We start from the raw sequence: 25,377 nt of genomic DNA, 5'->3' as shown, positions 1-25,377 counted from the left end.
CCTTGTAATAAGGCAAACCCCTGTTCAAGCAGTAGAGACTGGAGAGCGTCTGAGGTTGCAAAGCGTCTGCCAAGTTTAATTCACAAGCAAAACAACAGAACAAGAAACACAGGAACTTGAATCCTCAAGCGGAAGGGTTGCTTTCAGCAACCAGCCCCTCCCCAAACACTCCTTTTATTTAGAGTTCAGGGCGTGGTCTCCCTGTGCCTCCTCCCGAGGAGTCCCACAGCCTTTCTTTGTTTGTTCCTGCTCGACTGCCTCCTGCGTCGGGCGTCCTTGAACAGGGCCAGCTGTGGGTCATCATCCTCCGCACTATCGGGCTCACGCAGCTGAGAAGAGGGCCCCGGCTGAGGGCTCTGCGAAGCCTCCAAGCCATCATCAGCCGGTTCGTCTTCCACACCCTCCTCCTCCCCCTCATCTGAGTCATCCGATACATCTGAACCGGCTGCCGGACCCACCGGCTGGCCCTGAGTCACAACAGAGGAGGAGGAGGAGGAGGAGGAGGAGGAGGAGGAGGAGGAGGAGGAGGAGGTGGAGGAGGAGGAGGAGGAGGACTACAACGACAATCTGGGGTCCTTGGTGCTTTCTGAGCTGGGTAGTTTTCTTGCAGACCTTTCATGACCTAACTGGGTAACATCACAACTTGCAGCAATGAAGGGGCTGTTTTTAATTCTGCAATTTCCCCCCCCCCACCCCGCAATAAAGAGTGCAGGTCAGCTCTTGCTCAGCCAAAATATTTGCAAAGCGAGCTGTGAAATCCAGCCTGCCAGCAGGAAAATTGCAAAGAGATGAAGGGCTTCAGCAAACAAAGCCCCCCCCCACTTCCTCAAGGCTGCCCCCGCCCAGCAACCTCCTTGCCAGCATTAATGGGTCTCTTATTTATGTCTGAACCCCGGTGATCCCATTCGGTTTCTCTCCTCATAGCCCCGAACTTGTCGACTCTTTTTTTGCACGTTGATAAACAAGACCCAACCGGGGGCGATTTATTCTCCCGTCCATTAACCTGTGCCCACCCCCCCCCACCCCGGCTTGCAAATAAACCCTGAAGCTGCAGACTTCGCAGTGACCCTCCTTTCGCCCCTCCCTTTTCCTAGCCCCTCCCCAGCTAGGCAGGATTGCCCAAGGGGAGGAAAAGACAGAGATTGGCCCAGTGGGAGTTGGCTAAAGAGGCTTCTCCATCCGCCTTTCCCCACGGTTAGCCCACTTGGAAGAAATTGTTTTCCTAAGCATGTAGTCCTCAAGGTTTTGAATGAAGAGGCTGGGATTTAGCCAGCTGTGCTGACTTGTGGAAACCTCAGCCCTTGACTGAGTCACCTCGGGGTGAAATGGGTGACAAACAAATTTAGAAAGAAAGAAAATAAATAAAAAAGAAAGAAAGAAAGAAAGAAAGAAAGAAAGAAAGAAAGAAAGAAAGAAAGAAAGAAAGAAAGAAAGAAAGAAAGAAAGAAAGAAAGAAAGAAAGAAAGAAAGAAAGAAACTGAGGGAGGGAGGGATGAAGAAAAAGAAGGAAGGAAGAAAGAAATGAAAGAAAGAAAGAGGGAAAGAGGAAGGAAAGAAAAAGAAAAAGAGAAAGATTGAGGGAGGGAGGGAGGGAGGGAGGGAGGAAGAAAAAGGAAGGAAAGAAAGAGAAAGAAAGACAGGGAGGGAGGAGGAAAAAGGAAGGAAGGAAGGAAGGAAGGAAGGAAGGAAGAAAGGAAGAAAGGAAGAAAGGGAAAAGGACAGGGAGGGAGGGAAGGAAGGAAGGAAGGAAAAAGAAAGAAAGGAAAGAAAGAAAGAAAGAAAGAAAGAAAGAAAGAAAGAAAGAAAGAAAGAAAGAAAGAAAGAAAAACTGAAAAAGGAGGGAGGGAGAGTTAGAGGAAGGAAGGAAGGAAGGAAGGAAGGAAGGAAGGAAGGAAGGAAGGAGATAAACCGCAAAGAAACCACCAGAGGGATGAGAATCAATGCCGGCATCTCGGGGAGGACCTGCACAGCTCCCCACCCGCCTGAGATGTGAGGAGACTCACTTAAAACCTGGTTAAGATTGATGCCACCGAAAACAGTAAATCCTGACAACCGGGAGTCTCTTTCACAACGACTCCCAAAGGAGCTAAAAATAGCTCTCCTGAAAAATGCTCCTGTCGAAGAAGCACATCTGGACCGAGGCACCCTCCAGATGTTGCCTGAACACCTGGAAGCTAAGCGACCCTAAGCTTGGCTTCGGGAAGACTGTCGTATTTCTGAAAGAATGGGGGGGGCAGGGTAAACTGGGAGGGTTGTAATCTGGGCAGCCGAGGGCGGATGATTAAAAAAAAAAAGAAAAACGGCTTGCAAAAGCAGCTGAGTTTACTTTTGCGAATAAAAAGCAGCCATTTGCCAAAAATGAAACATAATGAGCAGGAAGGTCGAAAAAATACTTAAGTGCCGTGAAAAATCTGTCGCTATAGGTAGTCCTCCACTTAACGACCACAATCGAGGCCCGAGTTTCCATTGCTCAAGAAGGCAGTTGTTAAATGAGTCACGCTTAATTTTATGACCTTTTTTTTTTTTGCCCCGACTGTTCAGGGAAGCGCTATCGTCATTAAGCGAATCGCCTGGCCGTTAAACGAACCCGCTTTTCCCCCCCCTTGAGTTTCCTGGTTGGGAGCCGGCTGGGAAGGCGGCAGATGGGGAATCACGTGACCTCAGGACGCTGCAACCGCCGTAAATACGTGCCAAGCCGGTGAATTTTGCTCATATGACCCTGAGGATGCTGCAAGGGTCTAAGGCAGGGGTCTGCAACCTTGGCCACTTTCGGACTTGTGGACTTCAGAATTCTGGGAGCTGAAGTCCACAAGTCTTAAAAGAGTGGTCAAGGTTGCAGACCCCTGGTCTAAGGATCAAATCCTAAGTCCCATTTTCCAGCCCAAGCCTAACTTCAAACCGTCTTTAAAGAGCGCCTGGTAAATCGGTAGCCTGTACGCCTAGCTTCTGATGGCTGAGATGCAGGGCACATTCCTAGCAATAATGCCGGACGGTGCATATCACTGCTTTCAGCTACGTCATTTTATCCACGACTGAAGTTCAATCAATCATCATCATCATCATCATCATCATCAAAACCCAAAGTACGTGTGAACACGCAGGCCCCACCCCTGCAGCCTTGCAATTTTTGTAAAGCCTTTTTTAAAAAAATTTCATTTACGGAGCCTGGTCTTTCAGGAAAAGGCATTCACCAGCCTCTCCAAATTTAATATACCAACAAAAGCCGGGCCGTGTCTTTGTGTGGCCCCCGTTTGTTGAGATTGAACGGGGTGAATTCTCTCTTTTCCGATGTTCAAAGGCAAGATTGAGATTTAGTTTGACAGATCCTTCTTTTATTCTTCTTCCTCCTCCTCCTCCTCCTCCTCCTCCTCCTCCTCCTCCTCCTTTTCCACCCCTACCGTTCGGCTGCCACTTTGCTGGTGTCCTTGTCCAAAAGTACAATTTCAGTCCATTACTTTGGTGTTTTTTTTTATTTCCCAGCCTTTAAAAGTTGTTTTGCAATCAAATTAAAGAGAGAGGAAGAAAGAGACTGAACGTTATTTTTTTTGCTGGGGTGTGTGTGTTGGGGGGGGGCTGGGAGAGAGTGATGCCCTTCCGCTAATGCATTCTGCGACTAAGTGCCATAAATCTCGGTGTGGTGTTAAAAAGCTGGACCTCGGAACTGGGCTGTTCGTAAAAAAAAAACCACGGCCCATAAATCTCTGTCGAGCTGAGCTAATGAAGAAAACAACCAACTGTCAATCGGAGAAGCTTCCTCTTCCCGACTCCCCCCAAGAGCTGCTTACACAAGATGTCAAAGGATAGTTTCGTGTTTTTTTTTAAAAAAAAGAAAGAAAAAAGGGGGGGAAGCATTACGTCCAAGGCAAGGTACAAAAAAAAAAGCTGGTTTTTTTACCCTGCCATTGCAATCAATCTTCTGTGCCTGTTTCATTTTATTTATTTAGCCTACGGTGTCTGCAGAGGTCATGCAATATACAAGCCTAAGTTTAAATATGCCCATTTCACAGGAGAAGGGAAAGGAAAGAGGGAAAGGAAAGGAAAGGAAAGGAAAGGAAAGGAAAGGAAAGGAAAGGAAAGGAAAGGAAAGGAAAGGAAAGGAAAGGAAAGGAAAGGAAAGGAAAGGAAAGGAAAGGAAAGAAGGAAAGGAAAGGAAAGGAAGAAGAGAGGAAGGGAGGGAGGGAGGGAGGGGAGACGGAATGGGAGGAAGGAAGGAAGGAAGGAAGGAAGGAAGGAAGGAAGGAAGGAAGGAAGGAAGGAAGAGGAAATGGGAGGAAGGAAGGAAGGAGAGAGGGAATGGAAGGAAGAAAAGGAGGGAGGGAGGGAGGAAGGAAGGAAGGAGAGAGGGAATGAGAGGAAGAAAGGAAGGAAGGAATGGGAGGGAGGGAGGAAGGAAGGAAAAAGAAAGGGAAATAAAGGAGAGGAAAGAGAGAGGGAAAGAGAATAGGATAGGATAGGGTAGGATAGGATGATGGAAACCTCTGATCACCCTGGGGGCTATATGGGGAGGTCACAGGCATTTTGTATGGTGTGTGTGTGTGTGTGTGTGTGTGTGTGTTCTCAGGCGGGGTCTTTTAGATAATGAAGCATTTTATCTGTGTGGCTTCCAGAATTCTGCAGAAGTTGCCACGTAAGTGTTCTTGGTGCTGCCACGGAGGAAGAGAAATGACGAAAGGCTTATATGAGTGTCGCAGAACAAGTAGGGAGCGGTCTACAAGGGCTGGGGGGGAGCATCTGCTTCCCCCCTCCCCACCGTCCCCCCAGCAAACCTCCCCCCCCCCGTGGTTTGGTCTCTTGTCAGCCTGGTCAGGTAGACCAAGCAGGAAACGCAGCCGGATAAGCTAATTCTGCCTTTGGTGTAAAGCTCCAAGAAGAGAATCTTGCGCCTCTTCTGAAAGAACAAAGTCTCCCGCCCTCTCCTTTACAGCCCGCCCACTAGGCAACCGAGGGCTTAGCTGCCTTTTATCTTGACTCTTCCTTTGCATCTTTGCATCCATCCACACCCCCCCAAGGCCTTTCTCACCCTAAACCATTACGATTCTCCCTCCGGTCGGTCACTTCCTCGCCTTTCCAATCTTCCCTGGGTTTTTGTTGTTGTTGTTGATTTAATCTTGCCGTGTTTATCGGCGTGTCTGCCCCCCCCCCTCCCCTTCAGACTGTTGATGCCAAGAAGGGATCAGCAGGTTTGGTTGGTTTGTTGTTGTTTTTTTTTTAAAAAAAGAAAAAAAAAGATCAATAAAAGTGGACTTGAAGGGCTGTGCCGGCAAAAATGGTCGTTAATGACTTTCCGTCACTAAACAAGGCAGCGGACAAGCGAGTGGTGCCTGATTCACCTCTGGTTTTGCCCTAAAGCAAACCACTCCAGTTATTAAGTGAATCACACGGTCGCTAAGCGAATCCAGCTTCCCCCCCCCCCTTGACTTTGAATGGGGGAAGCTGACGAGGAAGGTTGCAAACGGTGATGCCGAGATGGCTCAAATGGTCCTAAACAGATGCTGGTTGCCAACGGTCTGAATTTTGAACACACGACCGTGGGCATCCATCCCACAGTGGTCATAAGTGTGGAAAACGATTTGTTTTTTTCAGTGCCGTTGTAACTTCGGGTGTGTGTGTGTGTGTGTGTGTGTGTCACTAAACGGACTGTCATAATTCAAGGACTACTTGGCAGATGGCTGCAATTTGCCCCAGTGATGATTATAATGTGCGGTGGCTATACAGATGGTTCCTCCCATCTGTTATTACTATTTTTATTCGTTTTCTATCAATGAATGCAGTGTGTGTGTGTGTGTGTGTGTGTGTGTGTGTGTGTGTGTGTGTGTGACTTTACTGTAGCTTTCTTCTTCCGTCCGGTTCACGTTATTTCTTCTGTTTGAAATTTGGAAAGCTGGAAAAGCCGCCCTCTCCTCTTTTAGCGGGACGGGAGCAGACGTACAAAATAATCTGAATTTCAGGCGGTGGGAAGAAGCCGCTGTCTTCTTTTTTTCCAAACCATCCCTCTTAAACATACATTTTTTAAAAAAAATATTTAAAAAAAAAACACTTTCCGTTTTTCAAGGATTTAGGAGACATTTTGCCAGCTCTGGGGAGCGATTCTAACCCTGCTAGGAGGGGGGGGGGTGTCATTCAGACGCCTCTCTTGGGGTCTTCTCGCCCCCACCCCCATCGCCCCCTTTTCTGTTGCCCATCCACCACTCATCCTGCAAAGTGGTTTCTTCGCCTACGGCGCTCCCGGCTCACCGAGGAGGGAGCGAAGCCCTGGCAAGCTTCAGCCAGGCCAGTTTTGCAATCCCTGCCAAAAATCTCACTTTGCACCAAACTGCTTTCTAGCCAATTTTGTGTGTGTGTGTGTGTGGTAACACACAAAAAAACTAAAAGAAAATGATGTTTTATCCGGTCGATAGAAGCCTGTGGGTGGGGAGGGGGGGAACCTTCCTCTTAAAAAAAAAAAAAAATAATATGATTATGACGATAACTCCCCATCCCTTGAAACAAACCTTTTTTTAAACAAAAAACAAAAACCACCACAATACTGGACCTTTTTCTCCTACCTAGGCGAACCGGACCCCGGGTTCTAAATCAGCCGTAAAATCAAGGGCCAGGCCTGGGGTGCGCCTCTCTGGCTCTTGTTTATTAGGCCTGACATGTTTACTCTGCGATAAGAAACAGGCCTTTCAGCGAGAGATTTGTGTTCTATTTTTCAATTACCACCAGTCTTTCTGTGCCACTTTGGCACTAAAGGGATAATAAATGTATCGGAGGGTTTCAATTATTCATCTAAATCAAGGGCCATCGCTGGGCCGCCGATGCTACCCAGGCACGGGTTGAGGGTCGCGTTTGAGAATCTCTTTTTCAGTGGGGGGCGTCTCCCGGCCCCTCTGCCTTTTAAAAATTTAATTGCAGATGATGATGATGATGATGATGATGATGATAATAATAATAATAATAATAATAATAATAATAATAATAATAATAATAATAATAAGAAGAAGAAGAAGAAGAAGAAGAAGGAAGAAGAAGAAGAAAGAAGAAGAAGAAGAAGAAGAAGAAGAAGAAGAAGAAGAAGAAGAAGAAGAAGAAGAAGAAGAAGAAGAAGAAGAAGAAGAAGAAGAAGAAGAAGAAGGAAGGGACCTTGGAGGTCATCTAGTCCAACCCCCTGCTCAGGCAGGAAACCCTATACCATTTCAGACCAATGGCTGTCCAGTCTCTTCTTAAAGACTTCCAGTGTTGGAGCATTCACCACTTCTGGAGGCAGGTGGTTCCACTGGTTAATTGTTCTCACCGTCAGGAAGTTTCTCCTTAGTTCTAGGTTGCTTCTCTCCTTGGTTAGTTTCCATCCGCTGCTTCTTGTCCTGCCTTTGGGCGCTTTGGAGAAGAGGTTGAGCCCCCCTCTTCTTTGGGGCAGCCCCTGAGATTTCTCTTCCTTCCCCCCCCCAAGACCCAGATAACAGACATTTATTCTTTTGGGGGCCAAAACATAGCACATCGGCTCCCAATTGGTATCTTTGGGTGGCTTGGAACTACATTTCCCATCGTCCCTGACTGTCGGACATCTTAGCTGGAGCTGGATGGATTCTAGTTGGAGAAGTTATTTAGAGGCCGGTCAGAAAGTCTTCCGTCCCTCGCTGCCTAAATTTTCCGTTATAGTTTTTTTTAATGAGACTTCCAAATTTACCCTCAGTCCTCGGCTTACGACCACAATTGGAACCAGTATTCCCAGCGGTTGTTAAGTCAGTCGCACCTCATTTTATGACCTTTAGCCCCAGTGGTCTTTTACGCGAAGCCCCACAGTTGTTAAGTGAATCGCACGGACTTTAAGCGAATCCAGCTGCTCCAATTTGGATCATGTGTCCGTGGGGAGGCTGTGACGGTCATAAGTGCGAGGACCGATCGTAAAGTGACTTTTTCTTCAGGCCCGCTGTAACTTTGAACGGTCACTAAACAAAACAGTTGCAAGTCAGACTTCACAATTCCACAGGGTGGTTTATACTGCGCTGACCGTGGTCCTGATATTTATGCCTCACTTGCACTGTTCTAGGGCGAAGCGTTATAATATATTCAATTATTCCAACCCATTCACAAGATCCTGGCAAATTATACTCTCTCGTTCCGTGGCAAATGCCTTATTTGCTCATTTGCATGTATTCATTCGTCCTTTTGTTCCACTTCCTTCCCTTTCTAATTGATGGTTCTAATTCATCATGTTCCCTCAAAACGTCTAATTAAAAAATGCAGTGCATTAATAAAAAAAAAAGGCAGGCTTCCCTCCGGTTGCGGGGCAGGAAGCTGTTTACCAGTTAGACCCTGAGTTCTTTGGCAAATTTAAGAGGTCTGGACTTCAACGCCCAGAATTCCCTAGCCACGATTCCCTGGGGGGAATCCTGGGCGTTTGGTAGTCTGGACTTTGGTCATTGGAGTCCAGCCTACCAGTCAGAGCAGAGTTTTTTTCAACCTCAGCGACTTGAAGAGACCCGGATTTCCACTCCCAGAATTCCACGCGGCCTGGGGAATTCTGGGAGTTGTAGTCCAGGCTTTTGAAAGATGCAGAGATTGAGAAACCCGAGCTGAATTAGGCATCGGAACGGATCTGGGTTTGATCCTGCAAGGAGCGAAGCGCCGGCCAGAACTGGGTTTCTTTAATATCTGGGAACATCTGGAGGTGACCTCTGTGGTGGACTCTGGTCTGGCAAAGGAATAGTGCCCCCCCTCTCCCCCCCCGTGTCCGCTCAATTGAGTCTGCTTGAACCAGCAGGGACAAGAGAAGGATTCATCCTAACCTCCCATTGCACTCTGGGAAAGGCGCCTCTTTTGATTTGGGGGGGGTGTCTGGAGACATGAATGGGGATCCTGTTGACACTTCCTCCAAGCCTTACAGAGGGCCGGGGGTCCCTCCTTAGCTTTGTCACACACACACACACACACACACACACACACACACACACACACACACACACACCAAAAAAAAAAGAAAAGAGGGATTGTATGCTAAAGTTCATGGCAGTGGACAATCAGTAGACATTGTCAAAAATGGACCGGAGGGGGGGAGGACAACTCCCCCACCCCAGATCCTGTCTCCCCACTTCCCAGCTCCCTGACCCGACCCCCCCCCAGGACCAGAACTTAGACTGGGACGATTGAAACAAACACCCCAGGGGCAAAGCCACATTGTCGTCCGCGAAAACCACAAAACGTGTTGGCGAAGTCGTCCCACGCCTTTCCCAACTCTCGGGATCTGTTTTTTGCGGCCCCAATGGAGGCGGGCAGCAAAGCCGAGAGGCTTTTGATGGCTCCTGGGCGCTCCCTGAGCTGGGCTGTTCTCTGGTAGACATTTCGTGAGCCAACTAGGTTACGTCATCAGTACTAGAAGGGTGGGGGCTGGGGAGAGGAGGAGGAGGAGGAGGAGGAGGAAGAGAAAGAGGAGGGGGGTCTGCTGTCTGAGCTTGGTTGTTTTCTTGCAGACGTTTCATGACCCAACTAGAGAACTAGTGCTAGAAGGGTCACTTGCAGGAAACCCCCTCCCTTCAAGCACTGATGATGTTCCCTAGTTGGGTCATGAAACGTCTGCAAGGAAACCACCAAGCTCGGAGAGCACCGAGGACCCCACTGTCCTCCTCCTCCTCCTCCTCCTCCTCCTCCTCCTCCTCCTCCACAAACACCCCTCCCTTCTAGCACCGATGATGTTCCCTAGTTGGGTCATGAAACGTCTGCAAGTAAACCACCAAGCTCGGAGAGCACTGAGGACCCCACTGTCGTCGTCCTCCTCCTCCTCCTCCTCCTCCTCTCCGCAAACCCCATTCTCTTCTAGCAGTGATGATGTTCCCTAGTTGGGTCATGAAACATCTGCAAGAAAAACCACTCAGCTCAGAGAGCATTAAGGATCCCACAATCCTCATCCTCCTCCTCCTCCTTCTTCCCCTTCCCCTTCCCCTCCTCCTCCTCCTCCTCCTCTTCCTCCTCCTCCTCCTCCTCCTCCCCCCCTTCTAGCAGTGATGATGTTCCCTAGTTGGGTCATGAAACGTCTGCAAGAAAAACCACCCAGCTCAGAGAGCATTAAGGACCGCTCATCTCACCCCTGAGCTACAAGCATTCTCTCCTACTCCTCTGGCCTTTGCTTTTTCCTCTTTCCCAAGTGGCAAGGCATCGCCCAGCTGCCCGCCCGCCCGGCCACCCTTCCTGGTCGGCTGGCTGGCACCCACCAGATTCCTGGAAGAGATTTCCCCCCCCCCCAGCAGGCCAGCTCCGATCCATCCCGCCCCGGGGCCGAACTCAGAGGTTCCCATGCCTTCCCACGGTCTGTTCTCTGTCCTGAATGAGTTGGTCTTCCTGGGCTTGGGTTCGGGGGGCGACGAGTGGCGATGTGGCAGAAACGCATCCCTTTTTTTAAAATAAAGGAAATGACTGTGGCCGCAATGAATGCACTGCATTGTGCAGGAGCCCATTATGAAAGCTTGATTTTTTTCCAGAGCCCCAGCAGAAATCTGACTGATCTTAAGGGTTGGGAGACCGCGTGTGGAAAAGCAGGGGCCTTACTCTGTCTCCCTCTGTGAACACTAGGGCACTTGGGTGTGAGTGTGTGTGTGTGTGTATGTGTGCGCGCGCGCATTTGTATAGAGAGGTTCTCCCAACTTTTCAACACTCGTATCCTTCCTTGTCCAAATTCCCAAATTCCTGGCTGAGGAATTCTGGGAGTTGAAGTCCACAAGTGTAGGTAGTCCTCAATTGAGGACCAAAATATAGGAACCCCCCCCCCCAAGCCATTGGGAAGGACCACATTCGACACAGGCGTTTTAATAGATTAAGATACATCAGAGCCGAGTTAGCGGCGGCCGAGTCGCACAACGTGGCATATCCCGCAAGGGAAATGTGTTTCATTATCGTGAACATTGATTTGGTCGGCCAGGCCCAGATCAGTCGGCCAATAAATAGCTGGTTTTGCTGGTCTTGACCTCTGGCTACCATGCGCCAAAGGCTCTATTTTTTTTTCTCGGCCATGTTTCTGCCTCTGACTTAAAGGCAGCTGTTCTTGCCTTGGAAATGTGTCCAGAAGAAGAAGAAGCCTTGTCCATCGATCGATCCTTCCGAGGCTTGCCCTGGCACCGGCGCTTGGGAAGAAGGCGGGTGAGCCGCGGAGGGCCTCCGTGCTCATGCGCGCACCTTGGCATGGGAGCCCGCCCGCCGCTCTCACCAGCCTGTCCTCCGGAGAAAAGCTTTCTCTTTTCCGTTGGAAGAAATTCAGGGCGAAACCAAAGTGAAGTTAAAAGCTTTGGGATCTGGAAAGAGACCAGAGGAGGCTTGAAACTGAGATTTGCAGGGGGGGGGGGGGCGGCTGGGATTCAGGAAGGGAATCTGGATTTTGGCAAACAGGTGGTGGGATCCGGAGTCTGGAATTGCCTGATCTGTTTTTCGTTGAGGTTGAAGTCCTTCTTTCCTTCCCTGCCGTTCTTCTCCCTTTCTTTCCTTCTCCCTTTCTTTCCCTCTCTCCTTCCTTCCCTCTCCCTTCCTTCCCTTCCTCCCTCTCTTTTCCTTTCTCCATTCTTTCTCCCTCCCTCCCCCTTTCTTCCTTTACTCGTTTCCCTACTTTTCTCTTCCTCCGTTCCTTCATCCCTTTCTTTTTTATTTCCATCCCTTTCTCTCTTTCTTTTCCTCCTTCCCTCCCTCCCTCTTTCTTTTCCTCCCTCCTTCCCTTTCTCTTTTACTTCCATCCCTCTTTCTCTCTCTCTCTTTCCCTCCCTCCCTCTTTCTTCCTCCTTGCTTCCCTCCCTCCCTCCTTCCCTTTCTCTTTTACTTCCATCCCTCTTTCTCTCTCTCTCTTTTCCTTCCTCCCTCCCTCCCTCCCTCCTCTCTGCAGGAGAGAGCAGGGCTTCGCTCTTAAAATAGCCAAGGTGGAGAAACCCTGATCTAGTTACTTTTAAAGACCTTGTTCAACTCCCATCTTGGAGCAAAATAATCTGGCACGGCCCGCTTTGCAATTACTTAGCCAGTTTGATGTTGCTTTTGTATAAGAAGTGAAGGCTGAAACGACAATTTGGAAGCAGATTGCCCTGGGCGTCCCTCTAAGCTGCCTTTGCTTGAAAAAAAACCGTGATAAAAGCAGGCTAAGGAGGGAGAGGGACATTTCCCCCCCCCTTTTCTCCCCAAGAGAAGATAGCATTAGCAGAAAGAGCTGGTTGGCCAAACATATGTTTACTTATCCCATTGAAAAGATAAAAACGAAACCCCAGCTGTTGCAACCTGCCTCGGATTGCCGGGCTTTACGAAACTGTTGTATCATCTCGGATCCTCTTCTGAGTTTGCGGAGCCGTGTTTATGTGTGTGTGTGTGTGAAGTTTGTTAGTATCCAAATGTTCTGGAATTGTACGAATCCCAGATTCTGCAGACACACACACACACACACACACACACACACCGAAATGTGTCAAATCCTGCCCAGTGAGCAGGTTGATTCTATGAGAGAGAAAGAAAGAAAGAAAGAAAGAAAGAAAGAAAGAAAGAAAGAAAGAAAGAAAGAAAGAAAGAAAGAAAGAAAGAAAGAAAGAAAGAAAGAAAAAGGAAGGAAGGAAGGAAGGAAGGAAGGAAGGAAGGAAGGAAGGAAGGAGAGGGAGGGAGGAAGGAAGAAAGAGAAAGAAAGAAAGAAAGAAAGAAAGAAAGAAAGAAAGAAAGAAGAAAGAGAGAGAGAAAGAAAAAGAAAGAAAGAAAGAATAAAGGTGAGAAGCTGCAGAGTTGTTTTGTAGGTTCTCCGGTTCCCCATGGCATCCCAGATTGGTCTCTCTGCCTCCCAAAGGGCCGATCAGAGGTTGGGGATAAACAAGCTTTAATTAAACCGTAGCTGAGATAACAAGTCCCTAACTCAGCAGGGTTGAACCAGTTCTGCAACCCAGGGCCTTGGCGGGGCCGTGTCTGCAGGAAGGACACGGCCGCAGATTTGACAGCAAACCGTAAAAAGTGGGGCAGCGAGTCGGACCAACCGGAATACAGGCAGTCCTCAACTTGCAACCGTTCATTTAGTGACCATCTGAAACGACAACATCAGCTGGCGACTGTTTTCCACGCTTTCACAATCATTGCAACATTCCCGCGATCAAAATTCAGACGCTTGGCAACTGACTCATATTTATGACGGTCCCGGGGTCACGTTGATCCCCTTTTGCGACCTTCCGACCAGCAAAGTCTACAAGGGGGGGAGCCTGATTCACTTAACGACCGGGCTACTAATTTAACAACTGAAGTGATTCACTTAACAACGGTGGCCAGAAAGGTCGTCAAATGGGGCGAAACTCACTTAACCCTGGAAATTGTGGGCTCCGTTGGGGTCCTAAGCCGAGGACTACCTGGAGGAACAGTTGTGTCCCCACTGGGAAACTTAATTTGCAAAGGGGCCTTTGGAGGTCATCTATCCCTCCCTCCCTCCCCACCTGGAGGATTTGCAATGCCAGAAGCCAAAGACGGCACCCTGGGTGGACATCTCCTCGCCCCCATGCTATTTCAATCATCTCTGCTTAAAGGGTCTCATTCGGGGAGGGGGGGAGCAAATTAAACCATCATCTCCTCTGTCCATCCCCCCCACCCCCCAATCCAATCTCTTTCCCCGCCGTGCCCGTGTCGTGGTTTGAATCCTGCTCTTTGCAAAGGTTCCAATTTCTTGGTTAGCCACGAGCCGGGCAGCCCTTGCATTATTTCTCCTGGCTCCTCCTGGCCCACCCCCCCTTTCCTCCCCTACACACACACACACACACCTCCCCCAGCCCTGACACAAGATTTGTATGGAAGCTTGGAATCAATTTGCACTTTGAAATTGATTCTGCGGAGACCCCAGAAGAAGCGTGAATAGGAAGGCGGCTTAAGCGGCAACGAGCGAAAGATACGGATGCAGGCGAAGAGGAGGGGGGGCCCTGCATGTTGCAATTCAGGAAGCTGCCCCCCATTTCTCTTTCCCCGCACCCCTAAATTGACTCTTCCCCAGGAGACCACCAGGGCCTTGGCCTCGGTTTCTTGCCTAGCATCGACCAAGGTTTACCATTCACGGTTGTGTGTCAAGTCTGCCAGGTTTGGCATCTTGCCGTCAGGAGCTGGAGGAGGGGAAGGGGTGGTGGACAGACGGGCAATAACTGTGTGTGTAAATGATGGGAAAGAGGGAGGGAGGGGGGAATGAGAGGGAGAGAGACAGACAGACAGACATTGGATCAGACCAAAAGTACTATCCAGTTTGGATTATTTGCCCACAGCAGAGAAAGAGGGATTTTTCTTGGGTGACAAAGAGGATAGGAATTCCCACTTTGGCTTTCCAGCAGCTGACCTGAAAAGTCACCTAAAAAGTCTCTTTGTATTAAGCTGGACTGCTGGTCCCACCAGTTTGTTACTGGGTAGCCTAAATGCTTGATTCGAGTTTATTTGCTTAGATTATTTTCTTATGCAGGGATGCTGGAAATGAGCTCCTATGGTCTGCCACAAAAGCACTTTCCCACCAGGCTGTGGGCGTTGCAAGATCTCTCGTCCCCTTATAAGATCCAGACTTGTTTGGGTGTTTGTTTGTTTATATCTCCTTCCCTCTCTCCCTTCCTTCCTTTCATTTTTTCCTTCTTTTTTTCTTCTTTTTCCTTCCTTCCTACTTCTCTCCTCTCCTCTCCTCTCCTCTCCCCTCCCTCCCTCCCTTCCGCTTCCTTCCTTGCTTCCTTCCTTCCTTCCTTCCTTCCTTCTGCTTCCTTCCTTCCTTCCTTCCTTCCTTCCTTCCTTCTGCTTGCTTCCTTCCTTCCTTCCTTCCTTCCTTCCTTCCTTCCTTCCTTCCTTCCTTCCTTCCTTCCTTCTGCTTCCTTCCTTCCTTCCTTCCTTCCTTCCTTCCTTCCTTCCTTCCTTCCTTCCTTCCTTCCTTCTCTTTCTCTCTGGTCCGGATCTCTCATTAGATAATTTTAGGACCTTGCTAAAAGAAAGGGGGGAAAAATGAGCTGTATTAGAAGGCAATAGGATGCCCAAGGTTATTTGATCATATTTACGGCGCAAAGGTTTTACTATTTTACATGCTTTTTGGTCCAAGTGTAAAACGCCTTACGCTTTATGCTGTTATTTCGGTGCTTAATTATTGTCAGCCGCTTAAGAGTCTGCCAACTGTGACAGGAATTAATTGGACAAATCAATAAATAAAAATAAAAATAGCCCCCACTTTACTTTGTGCATACGATTTTAAAAAAAACTAAACAAAACACCAGAATAAGCGATTCAACAAGGAAGCTGGCTAACTTTGCTGGCTGGGTTCAGGAATTCTTAAATTGGGATTTTGGAGGTAAACGTCTGTGTGTGTGTGTGTGTGTGTGTGTGTGTGTGTGTGTGTGTGTGTGTGTGTGTGTGTGTGTTTTAAAGGGCCCAGGATCCTATCCACCCGATTCTGCATTCAGACAACCATTTTTGTTGCCTTATCCGGCTTTCTTCCTACAACTGGAGCACAAAGCTCTCTGTGTATGTTCATAAAACCTTTGGGACAGTGCCGTTTTTGCTCATTAGGTCACCCTGTTTGAATGCACCAAACCAACCCCCCCCTTGTGCAAAACTCCTGCAATAATGTCCCCCCCTTTCCAATTTTCCTAAGAAGCCTGTTTCTTCTCTTCTCTCTGCCCGTTTCCTTTTGTGTGCAATGCGGAACATCCTGTCAACCTCCACCTGATCTATGTATTGACGGTTATTTATGATCTGTAGTTGAGATCTCTTACCCAAGCAGGACAGGGGGGCATAATTGAGGTCTCCCTTCCATAATTCTGATTTGTTTGGCATCAAAGCTTCCTCTCAAGGGCGGGGGATTGCTTTAGGTCTAAGCGAAAACTTCAGGAAAATTCAAGGTCCTTCTGCTCCACAAAACTGTCCTAGGAAGTCGGTTTCGTATCACAGGAGTCCCCCCCACCCCCCCAAAAAAAGACTCTTGGCCTCTTCGTTTGCATTTTTGAAAGGCGAGTATGTCAGAAAAGGTTCGTTTGGATGCAGAAGTCGGAAGGCAGCCTGTAAGAAAAAATGCAGAACGAGGCTTCCCAGGTTGGCGCAAAGTCTTTCAAAATCTTTCCCGTTGCTTAGCGAGAAATAAAAAGATTGGATTACCAGCTTCCCATTTGTCCCATCCATCACTTCGCTTTCTCCTACACCTGTGCCAAATGGAGTCTTTAAAAGAAAGAAAGAAAGGAAGGAAGGAAGGAAGGAAGGAAGGAAGGAAGGAAGGAAGGAAGAAAGAAAGAAAGAAAGAAAGAAAGAAAGAAAGAAAGAAAGAAAGAAAGAAAGAAAGAAAGAAAGAAAGAAAGAAAGAAAGAAAGAAAGAAAGAAAAGCTGACAGGGTGGGAGAACAAAAACCTGAATTTTTATTTGCAATTTGGTTTTTAACCTGCCACAGGTTTGGCAAAAAAAAACCCAAAAACCTCCAGGGTGCAATGCCCTTTTTTTGTTTGTTTGTTTGTGATTCTGTACAGGCAGTCCTCGACTTACACCAGTTGGTTTAGTGACCGTTCAAAGTTACAATGGCAAGGAAAAAAATTGACTTACGACCCTTTTTCTCACTTACGATTGCTACGTGCTCCTGTCCGCTTTCCTTCGTGACCAGAGGGAAGCTCGCCTGACCAATAACCATCCGAGACACAGCGAAGGCCTTTTGTTTCGTTTATTGCAATAATAGAAGCTCAGTGGGTTAGGACGCTGAGCTTGTCGATCAGAAGGTCGGCAGTTTGGCGGGTCGAATCCCGAGTGCCGCGTAGCAGAGTGAGCGCCTGTTACGCATCCCAGCTCCTGCCAACCTAGCAGTTCGAAAGCACGACAAAATGCAAGTAGAAAAATAGGGACCACTCCGGTGGGAAGGTCACAGCGTTCCGTGCGCCTTTGGCGTCTAGTCATGCCGGCCACATGACCACGGAGACCTCCTCGGACAAGCGCTGGCTCTTCGGCTTTGAAACGGAGATGAGCACCGGCCCCTAGAGTCGGAAACGACTAGCACGCATGTGCGGGGGAACCTTTACCTTTACCTATCAAAGCTTGGTTCTCTCCAAAGTTCCAACCCAAAATATTCCCTTCTTTATACAGCCCTGTCCCGGCCGCCACATCCCTCCTCTTTCCCCATTGGCTGAGGCACTATGAGGTTACACTCTTTCCGACCGCCTCCTACCTATTTCCTGCCACATACTAAATCATACCTCGCAGGTACGTTAATAATATAAAATATTAGACATATTCAATTGTTGGTTTTGAGTTCTGGGCCCCTGAGAACAAACAGGTTGTTTCCCGTTTTTCACTTTAGTTAAGTTTTCCTGGCTAGCCATTTCCTCTTACAGATGTTTTTATAGCTTGCCGTCTTCCTTCCCCACTCGAAGACCCAGCTAATTTTTGCCTACGTATTTATCTTACATCCTGCCTTTATGCTATCCTTTCCTCTTTCCCAGCCGTTATAGTTTTCGGTAAGCTTGTTTGTCCAGGCAGTTAAGTTTCCACCGCAGCAAATTCCATTTTAAATTTCTCTTTCAATGTTCAGTTTTGAAGACCTTCCCTTTTACTTCTAGCACGAACCGTTGCAGCGTTTCCCCATGGCCACGCGATCCAAATTCGGACGCTCGGCCAGCTGTTCGTATTTATGACGGTCGCCTGTTCCTGGGCTCCTGCTCCTGACAACCAAACTCAAGCGGGAAGCCAGATTCACTTAACAACTGTGTTACTAACTTTTAACGACTGCAGCGATTCACTTAGCGTCGAAAGGAAGGTCGTAAAATAGAACAAAACTCACTTAAGAAACGTCTCGCTCAGCAACAGACATTTTGAGCCAGGGGACAGACAACCGCATTAGGACGTGCTGTGTGCTTGCACACAAAGCCACACACACACACACACACACACACACACACACACACACACACACATTCACCACAATTCCCCCTTTCGCCCGAAGGGAGAAAGTTTTGTCTGTGAATTGCATTCCAACGGGTTTATTGTCTCTCGTTTCCTTTTATCCCCAAGCTTTGCCCTCTGGAACGGCCTGCTTCTGCTGACTCACAATCCATAAGGAAAGAGCCAGCATAATTTGAGATTTGTGTCTGGGCGGGTGCGTTTTAATATTATCGGAGAAACGTTGCAAATTAAAAAGAAGAAGAAGAAAAAAGAGGGAGGAATGCACCAGAGACCTTGCAGGGGGGCAAAAAAAAAATCAAAATGCCTGCGGGTGATTCAAATAAGCTAAAATGTAAAAAGACAAAAATATATTAAAAAAAAGATCTATGTGGATATTAAATGCCAAGCTAGTTCAATCCTTCGATGTCGTCTTAAAAACTCTGCTAATTTCTCATGTTTAGAATAACAAGAGATTTGAATAATGGATAAAGAGCGCAGCTCTTGGGTTTGCTGTTACGTTAGCGGGTTTGAGAGGTGGGGAAAGGCAAAGGAAAAGAACATTTCTGGATTAGCTCGCCCAGAAATGATGATCTTCTCTCTCTGGCGAGTAGCCGAAAGCACCTGACAGATCTCCTCGTGGTGCCATTTCCACTCTGCTTCTCAGTGAGGTCCAGGAACCGCACCAGGCCTTTTGAAGCGACAAGATACCCTCTCCCGTTCTCTTTGTCTCCAAATCCCATCTTAGAGAAGTCACGGCTTTCTTCAGAAACCTTTCACACAAGGGCAAGACACACGGCCCCAAACAAGCCAGCCAGCCAGCAGGCCAAGCCAGCATTGGTGGCTGGGCTTTCCAACTCCTGCGGTTTCCAATGGAATATTCTTCATTTTTCGGACAGAGATCCAGAAAATGGCTGTGTTTCGTTCACCGCCAGGGAAAACCGTTCAGCTCTCAAGCAGGCCATTTGCACATTAGACCTGACAAAGCCGAGGAGAGAGAGAAGCAAACTTCCATCAGGATGGCCGGCGTTTGCCAACTGCAGCTAGTCCTCGACTTACGGCCAGAAACGGAGCCCAGTTTTTGTTGTTGCTAAGCGAGACAGCTATCAAGTACGTTTTGCCCCGTTTTGCCATCTCTCTTGCCACCGTTCTTAAGTGAGCCCCTGCAGTCGTTCGAGTAGTAATTTAGTTGTTAAATGAATCCGGCTTCTCCATTGTCAAAAGGTCGCAAAAGGGGATCGCGTGATCCCGGGACATTGCAACCGTCACAAGCACCAGTCAGTTGCCAAGCGCCTGAATTTTGATCAGCTGACCGCGGGGAGGCTGCAAAAGTCGTACGGGTGAAAAACGGTCTTAGGTCACTCTTTTTCAGTCACTAAATGAACTGTTGTAGGACGGGGTCTAGCTGTAGCTGCCCTCCAGATGGAGGGTATTGCCTAGCACAGCGTTTCTCAACTTCAGCAGCCTTTAGATAGGTGGACGGCATACTGGTTGGGGGATTCTGGGAGTCGAAGCCCACCCCTCTTAAAACAGGCTGGTTGGGGGATTCTGGGAGTTGAAGCCCACCCCTCTTAAAGCAGGCTGGCTGGGGGATTCTGGGAGTTGAGGCCCACCCCCTCTTAAAGCAGGCTGGCTGAGGGATTCTGGGAGTTGAGGCCCACCCCCTCTTAAAGCAGGCTGGCTGGGGGATTCTGGGAGTTGAGGCCTACCCTCTTAAAGCAGGCTGGTTGGGGGATTCTGGGAGTTGAGGCCCACCCCCTCTTAAAGCAGGCTGGCTGAGGGATTCTGGGAGTTGAGGCCCACCCCTCTTAAAGCAGGCTGGCTGGGGGATTCTGGGAGTTGAGGCCCACCCCCTCTTAAAGCAGGCTGGCTGGGGGATTCTGGGCGTTGAAGCCCACTGTGGCCTTGAGAAGCTTGCAGATTTTGGGGAGCCCGGAATCTTCCCCCCGGCAGATTTATCTTGCATTGAGATCATCATCACCACCGTTATCTTAGTATTCTTAATATTCATATTTTGTGTTATCCATCTGCTGCTGTTCAGAAAAGAGGGGGGGGGCGATTGCAGCCTGGAGCTGGAGCTGAAAGGTTTTGTTGAAGTTAAAAACACTTCTGTCAAAACAGAAAAAAAAAGAAAAAAAAACCATCTCAGGTGTAATAACAACAACAGTGCCGCTTCGGAAGCCGAACGTGTTAATGCAACTGTGACAAACATTGCGGTGGGGAGAGGCGTCGTTGCTTCCTGCTGGGTTTCCGTTCCCCTGGGGGGGGGTGTTGTCTCGGGATATCCCTGCTCAAGGGGATTCCCCCCCCCAATTTGCTGATTTCCTCCCGGTTGGGTGGGCTGGGACCCTCTTGGCTCTGGAAGTGGAGGGAGCGCCCGGCAGGCCTCCGTTGGGTCCTGGGGGGGGGGGACGGGGGAGATGATCAAAGAGAGTCTCGGGCTCTCTGGATTCCCTTGGACAGCATCGCCTTTTTCAGCTGCTTATTTCATGGTTTAGTCCTGTTATGGATGGGTAAATAATCCTGGAACTTGTGGGCCTTTTTTGTCGGAAAGGAGTTTCCCATCTTTAGCACACTGGCTGTCTGAAACAGCTCCCTCCTCCTCCTCTTCTCCTTCTTCTTCTCCTTCTCCTCCACCTTCTCCCTCTCCTCCTTTTCTCCTCCTCCTCCTCCTCTTCCTCTTCTCCTTCTTCTCCTCCCCCCTCCTTCTCCTTCTTCTCGTCCTCTTCTTCTTCTTCTTCCTCTTCTTCTTCTCCTCCTCCTCCTCCTCCTCCTCTTCTCCTCCTCCTGCTCCTCCTCTTCTCCTTCTTCTTCTCCTCCTCCTCCTCCTCTTCTTCTCCTTCTCCTTCTCCTCCACCTTCTCCCTCTCCTCCTTTTCTCCTTCTTCTTCTCCTCCTCCTCTTCCTCTTCTCCTTCTTCTCATCTTCTCCTTCTCCTCCTCCTCTTCCTCTTCTCCTTCTTCTCATCTTCTCCTCCTCCTCCTCCTCCTCTTCTCCTTCTCCTTCTTCTCCTCCCCCCTCCTTCTCCTTCTTCTCGTCCTCTTCTTCTTCTTCTTCCTCTTCTTCTTCTCCTCCTCCTGCTCCTCCTCTTCTCCTCCTCCTGCTCCTCCTCTTCTCCTTCTTCTTCTCCTCCTCCTCCTCCTCCTCTTCTTCTTCCCCTTCTTCTCCTCCTCCTCTTCCTCCTCCTCCTCCTTCTCTTCTTCTTCTTCTCCTCCCCTTCCTTCCTTCCTTCCTTCCTCATCTTCTTTTTCTTTTTCCTTCTTTCTTCTTTCTTCTCTGCTCCTCCCCCGCACCTGCAACTCTCTGCTTTCCGAAGCCGTTTTGCTGCTTGGGCTGCCGCATCCCGAATCGCAGCAATAAATTTCAGTGCTCCGTGCAACAAGCTTATAAATTATTTTTTCCCCCTTTTGCAGCAAGTGCATTCAGTTTACCACCAGGTTTTGCATTCTTCTCCTCACTTTTATAGGCCTCGTAAAATAAAGTGGAATAAAAAAAAGGTAAAATGCTTGCATAAATAGATGGGGATGAAGACAGGCGTCCAGATCTCGGCTCCTTGGCCCTCTGATTAAAGTTTTTCAGGGTCTGGGAGCCTGTCCTGAACCCCCAGAGTCAGCGGAGAAGGAGAAGCTTCCGCAGCGAGTCAGCAGGGATGATGGGATGGAAGGAGGAGGAAGAGGAGAAGGTTAGGGTGAAAGAGAAGGAGGAGGGGAGGAGGAGGAGAAGGAGGAGGAGAAGGGGAGGAGGAGAGGAGGAGGAAGAGGAGGAGGAAAGGAGGAGAGGGAGGAGGAGAAGGAGGAGGGAGGGGAGGAGGAAAGAAGGAGGAGAGGGAGGAGGAGAAGGAGGAGGAGGGGAGGAGGAAGAGGAGGAGGAGGAGGGGAGGAGGAAAGGAGGAGAAGAAGGAGAAGGAGAAAGGGAGAAGCTGTTCTGGGCCATCTCCTTGGTGAAACAGGACAGTGGGGAGACGGAAGGAAGGGTTGCTTTGCAGAACGCCCAAAAAGTGATTCCTCCCCCCCCCCCGTGTTCCAATTTGGGGCCAGTTTGCTTCTCCCCCTGTCAATCCCTGGATTGCATTTCAGAGCAAGGAACCGGCACCTAGTGGTCACAGCCCTCCTCTCCTCTTCCTCCCTTGGCCTCTTTGCCCCTTTGCCCCTCCCTGGCCGCAAGGCAGGCCTGCTCCAAGGCCGGCCGGGGAGCCGTCACGCTGGGTTGCCCATTGCAAAGCACCCTGAATTTCTCTCTCTCTCTCTCTCTCTCTCTCTTTTTAAAACCCTTTGCTCTTCCCTTCTGAAACGACAACAACAACCCAAATTGGTTTAAAATGCCCAAATGCAACACTCTCCCAGGGTTTGGGTTGCCGAGCCACGCACAATATTAGTGTAACGGCACATTGTGTCTCTCTGCGTTAGCGTCTTTAGTGCCAAGGGCACCTTCCTGCTCGCAGCCAGACGAGGGAGGCCCGGAGGAGCTGTGATCCTTCAGCAAATCCTTCCCAAAGAATTGGCGAATATTTCCAGTTTTGTCACCCGGAAGAGCGTCGGCCTTTATGGTCTGGAAGCCTGACCGAATTTCCTCTCGAACTGAGCTACTCAGACGCGAATTTGTGCTTTGCGATGATGCTTGTTGTCGCCGGAAAACAAACATGCACGGCGGCGTCAGGAAGCACCACTTTCGGAAATGCATGTTATTAGGAAAACAATGTGCGAAAAGATGGCACCGTCTGTAGACGAAGCCCCCGCAAAACACCTACGGATTTTTCCGGCAGCCTTTTAAAATAAAATATTCGCAGAGCCAGGCTGGAGCCGATGATAAACAGCCCTCTTCCCCAAATGAGGGCAATTTTGATGCAATTTTCTGCATAAAAAAAAATATTCTGCGAGAATGTTTATGTGTGTGGCATTATTCAGACAGCAAGAAAAACAACAACAACAACAAGATTTCCAGCAGCACTTAGGATAGCACCAGAGGCATTAAAAATACTTTGGAGACACTAGTCAAGGAGAGAAGCAACCTAGAACTAAGGAGAAACTTCCTGACAGTGAGAACAAATAACCAGTGGAACTCCTTACCTCCAGAAGCGGTGAATGCTCCAACACTGGAAGTTTTTAAGAAGAGACTGGCCAGCCATTTGTCTGAAATGGTATAGGGTTTCCTGCCTGAGCAGGGGGTTGGACTAGATGACCTCCAAGGTCCCTTCCAACTTCTTCTTCTTCTTCTTCTTCTTCTTCTTCTTCTTCTTCTTCTTCTTCTTATTATTATTATTATTATTATTATTATTATTATTATTATTATTATTATTATTATTATTATTATTATTATTATAAAAATGCTTTTTTTTGCTTTGCAATTGTATAAAACTGCTGCGTAGAGGGGAGCAGACCACCCCCCCTCAAGGAAATCCTTCTCTAACTCCTTGCCCATCATACATACAGACATATATATACGTACATACATACAAGTTGATTGCTGCTGATTGTTTTAAAAACTCTTTTTTAAATTCCCCTTGCCTGTTTCATTTTTATTGGCCCCCGTAACCCACAATTTGGCTAAAAGCCACGGGGAGGCGAGTCAAAATGAAACAAACCTTCCCTTAAATATAAAAACGTCGCTTAATATTATTTTAAGCGTTATTTAAACTTTACTTAACGCTGCTTAGATCTTTAAACAGAAATATCGACCCATTTAAACAGTACTTAAACACTGTCTAAATGTTTAAACAGAAAACGTTTCCTGATTGAAACCTTACTTAAACCTTGCTTAAATTTTTTTAAAAATGGAAATATTTACTTAAGTCACGCTCGACTCGCGGCCGCAGTTGAGCTCCAAATTTCCATTGCCAAGCAAGGCAGTTGTTAAGCGGGCTTTGCCCATTTTCCGACTTTTTTGGGGGGGTCACCGTTGATAAGTGAGTCAGGCAGTCGTTAAGCGGCTCTGGCCTCTCTCATTGACTTGGCTCGCCAGACGCTACCTGGGAAGGTCAAAAATGAGACACGCATCACTCCGCCGTAAATACATTGTTAGGCGGTCGAAGAGCCCCAAGTTCAGATGTGAGATTGGACCCCGGTCTGCTCCGCCAGGCTTTCTACTATGTTGAACCCCTCCGATTGACCCCCTGAATTCAGGCAGGACCCCCCCTCCTTTCCTCTTGAGAGCGGTGGGGCTGAGCCAGCTCTGAACCAAAGCCCCCCTCTCCCCCCCTCTCTGGGCGTGATCGACTCCCCTCGGAAGGCAATGGGTAAAATACTGTTTTATGGATTAGCAGATGGACTCCGAATGAGCTAATAATGGACTCTCCTGATCAATGGGGCTTTGTAATGGCTGGAGAGCAGAGGGCAGATCAGACCAGCAGTTCCATGTCATCTGGTCTTCCCTCCCTCCCTCCCATTCCTTCCTTCCTTCCTTCCTTCCTTCCTTCATTCCTTCCATTCCCTCTCCCCCTTCCTTCCTTTCCTTTCCTTTCCTTCCCTTCCTTCCTCCCTCCCTCCCATTCCCTCTCTCCTTCCTTCCTTCCTTCCTTCCTCCCATTTTCTTTCCTTTCCTTTCCTTCCTTCCTTCCTCCCTCCTTCCCATTCCCTCTCCTTCCTTCCTTCCTTCTTTCCTTCCTTCCATTCTCTCTCCCCTCCCTCCCTTCCTTCCTTCCTCCCATTTCCTTTTTCCCTTCCCTTCCCTTCCCTTCCCTTCCCTTCCCTTTCCTTCCTTCCCTCCCTCCCATTCCTTCCTTCCTTCCTTCCTTCCTTCCTTCATTCCTTCCATTCCCTCTCCCCCTTCCTTCCTTTCCTTTCCTTTCCTTTCCTTCCTTCCTCCCTCCCTCCCATTCCCTCTCTGCTTCCTTCCTTCCTTCCTCCCATTTTCTTTCCTTTCCTTTCCTTCCTTCCTCCCTCCCTCCTTCCCATTCCCTCTCCTTCCTTCCTTCCATTCTCTCTCCCCTCCCTCCCTTCCTTCCTTCCTCCCATTTCCTTTTTCCCTTCCCTTCCCTTCCCTTTCCTTCCTTCCTTCCTTCCTTCCTCCCTCCCTCCCATTCCCTCTCTCCTTCCTTCCTTCCTTCCTTCCTTTCCTTTCCTTTCCTTCCTCCCTCCCTCCTTCCTTCCTCCCATTCCCTCTCTCCTTCCTCCCTCCCTCCCATTCCCTCTCTCCTTCCTTCCTTCCTCCCATTGGTCATGTCATTGCTTGTAGTCAGTCTGTGCAATCTTCTTGCAACAGATAAACAATTGGTCTCCTCCTCCTCCTCCTCCTCTTCTTCTTCTCCTCCTATTATTATTATTATTATTATTATTATTATTATTATTATTATTATTATTATTATTATTATTATTATTACTGTTGTTGTTGTTGTTGTTGTTATTATTATTATTATTATTATTATTATTATTTTGACGATGTATGCACTTGTGTGTTTTTTAAATTCCTCTCACAGTGGACGGCTGTATCCATCGCGCTGCAGGACCTTTGCTGAAAGAAGAGTGCAGGAGCCTGAATGGTTGTGAGACAGGAAAGGCAAAGATCACCTGTGGGTACCGTCTCCCAGCTAGATGTAAGTAAATGCAACTTGCAA

General features: G+C 48.4%; 1 protein-coding gene across 3 annotated transcripts in view; it reads left to right on the top strand.

The window, feature by feature from the left end:
- Positions 1 to 25,377, top strand: part of MACROD1 (mono-ADP ribosylhydrolase 1) — a 171,860-nt gene that overhangs the window by 132,155 nt on the left and 14,328 nt on the right. For all 3 annotated transcript variants that reach the window (XM_081340468.1, XM_081340469.1, XM_081340470.1), the window contains exon 5: positions 25,240 to 25,356. In XM_081340468.1, coding sequence (XP_081196594.1) covers positions 25,240 to 25,356 — 117 coding nt within the window. The remainder of the gene's footprint in view (positions 1 to 25,239; positions 25,357 to 25,377) is intronic.

The sequence above is a fragment of the Vipera berus genome, assembly GCF_964194415.1.
Source record: "Vipera berus genome assembly, chromosome: 16".
Taxonomy (NCBI): Eukaryota; Metazoa; Chordata; class Lepidosauria; order Squamata; family Viperidae; genus Vipera; species Vipera berus.
The sequence above is the reverse complement of the archived record's forward strand: the minus strand, read 5'-3'. Positions and strand labels throughout refer to the sequence as shown.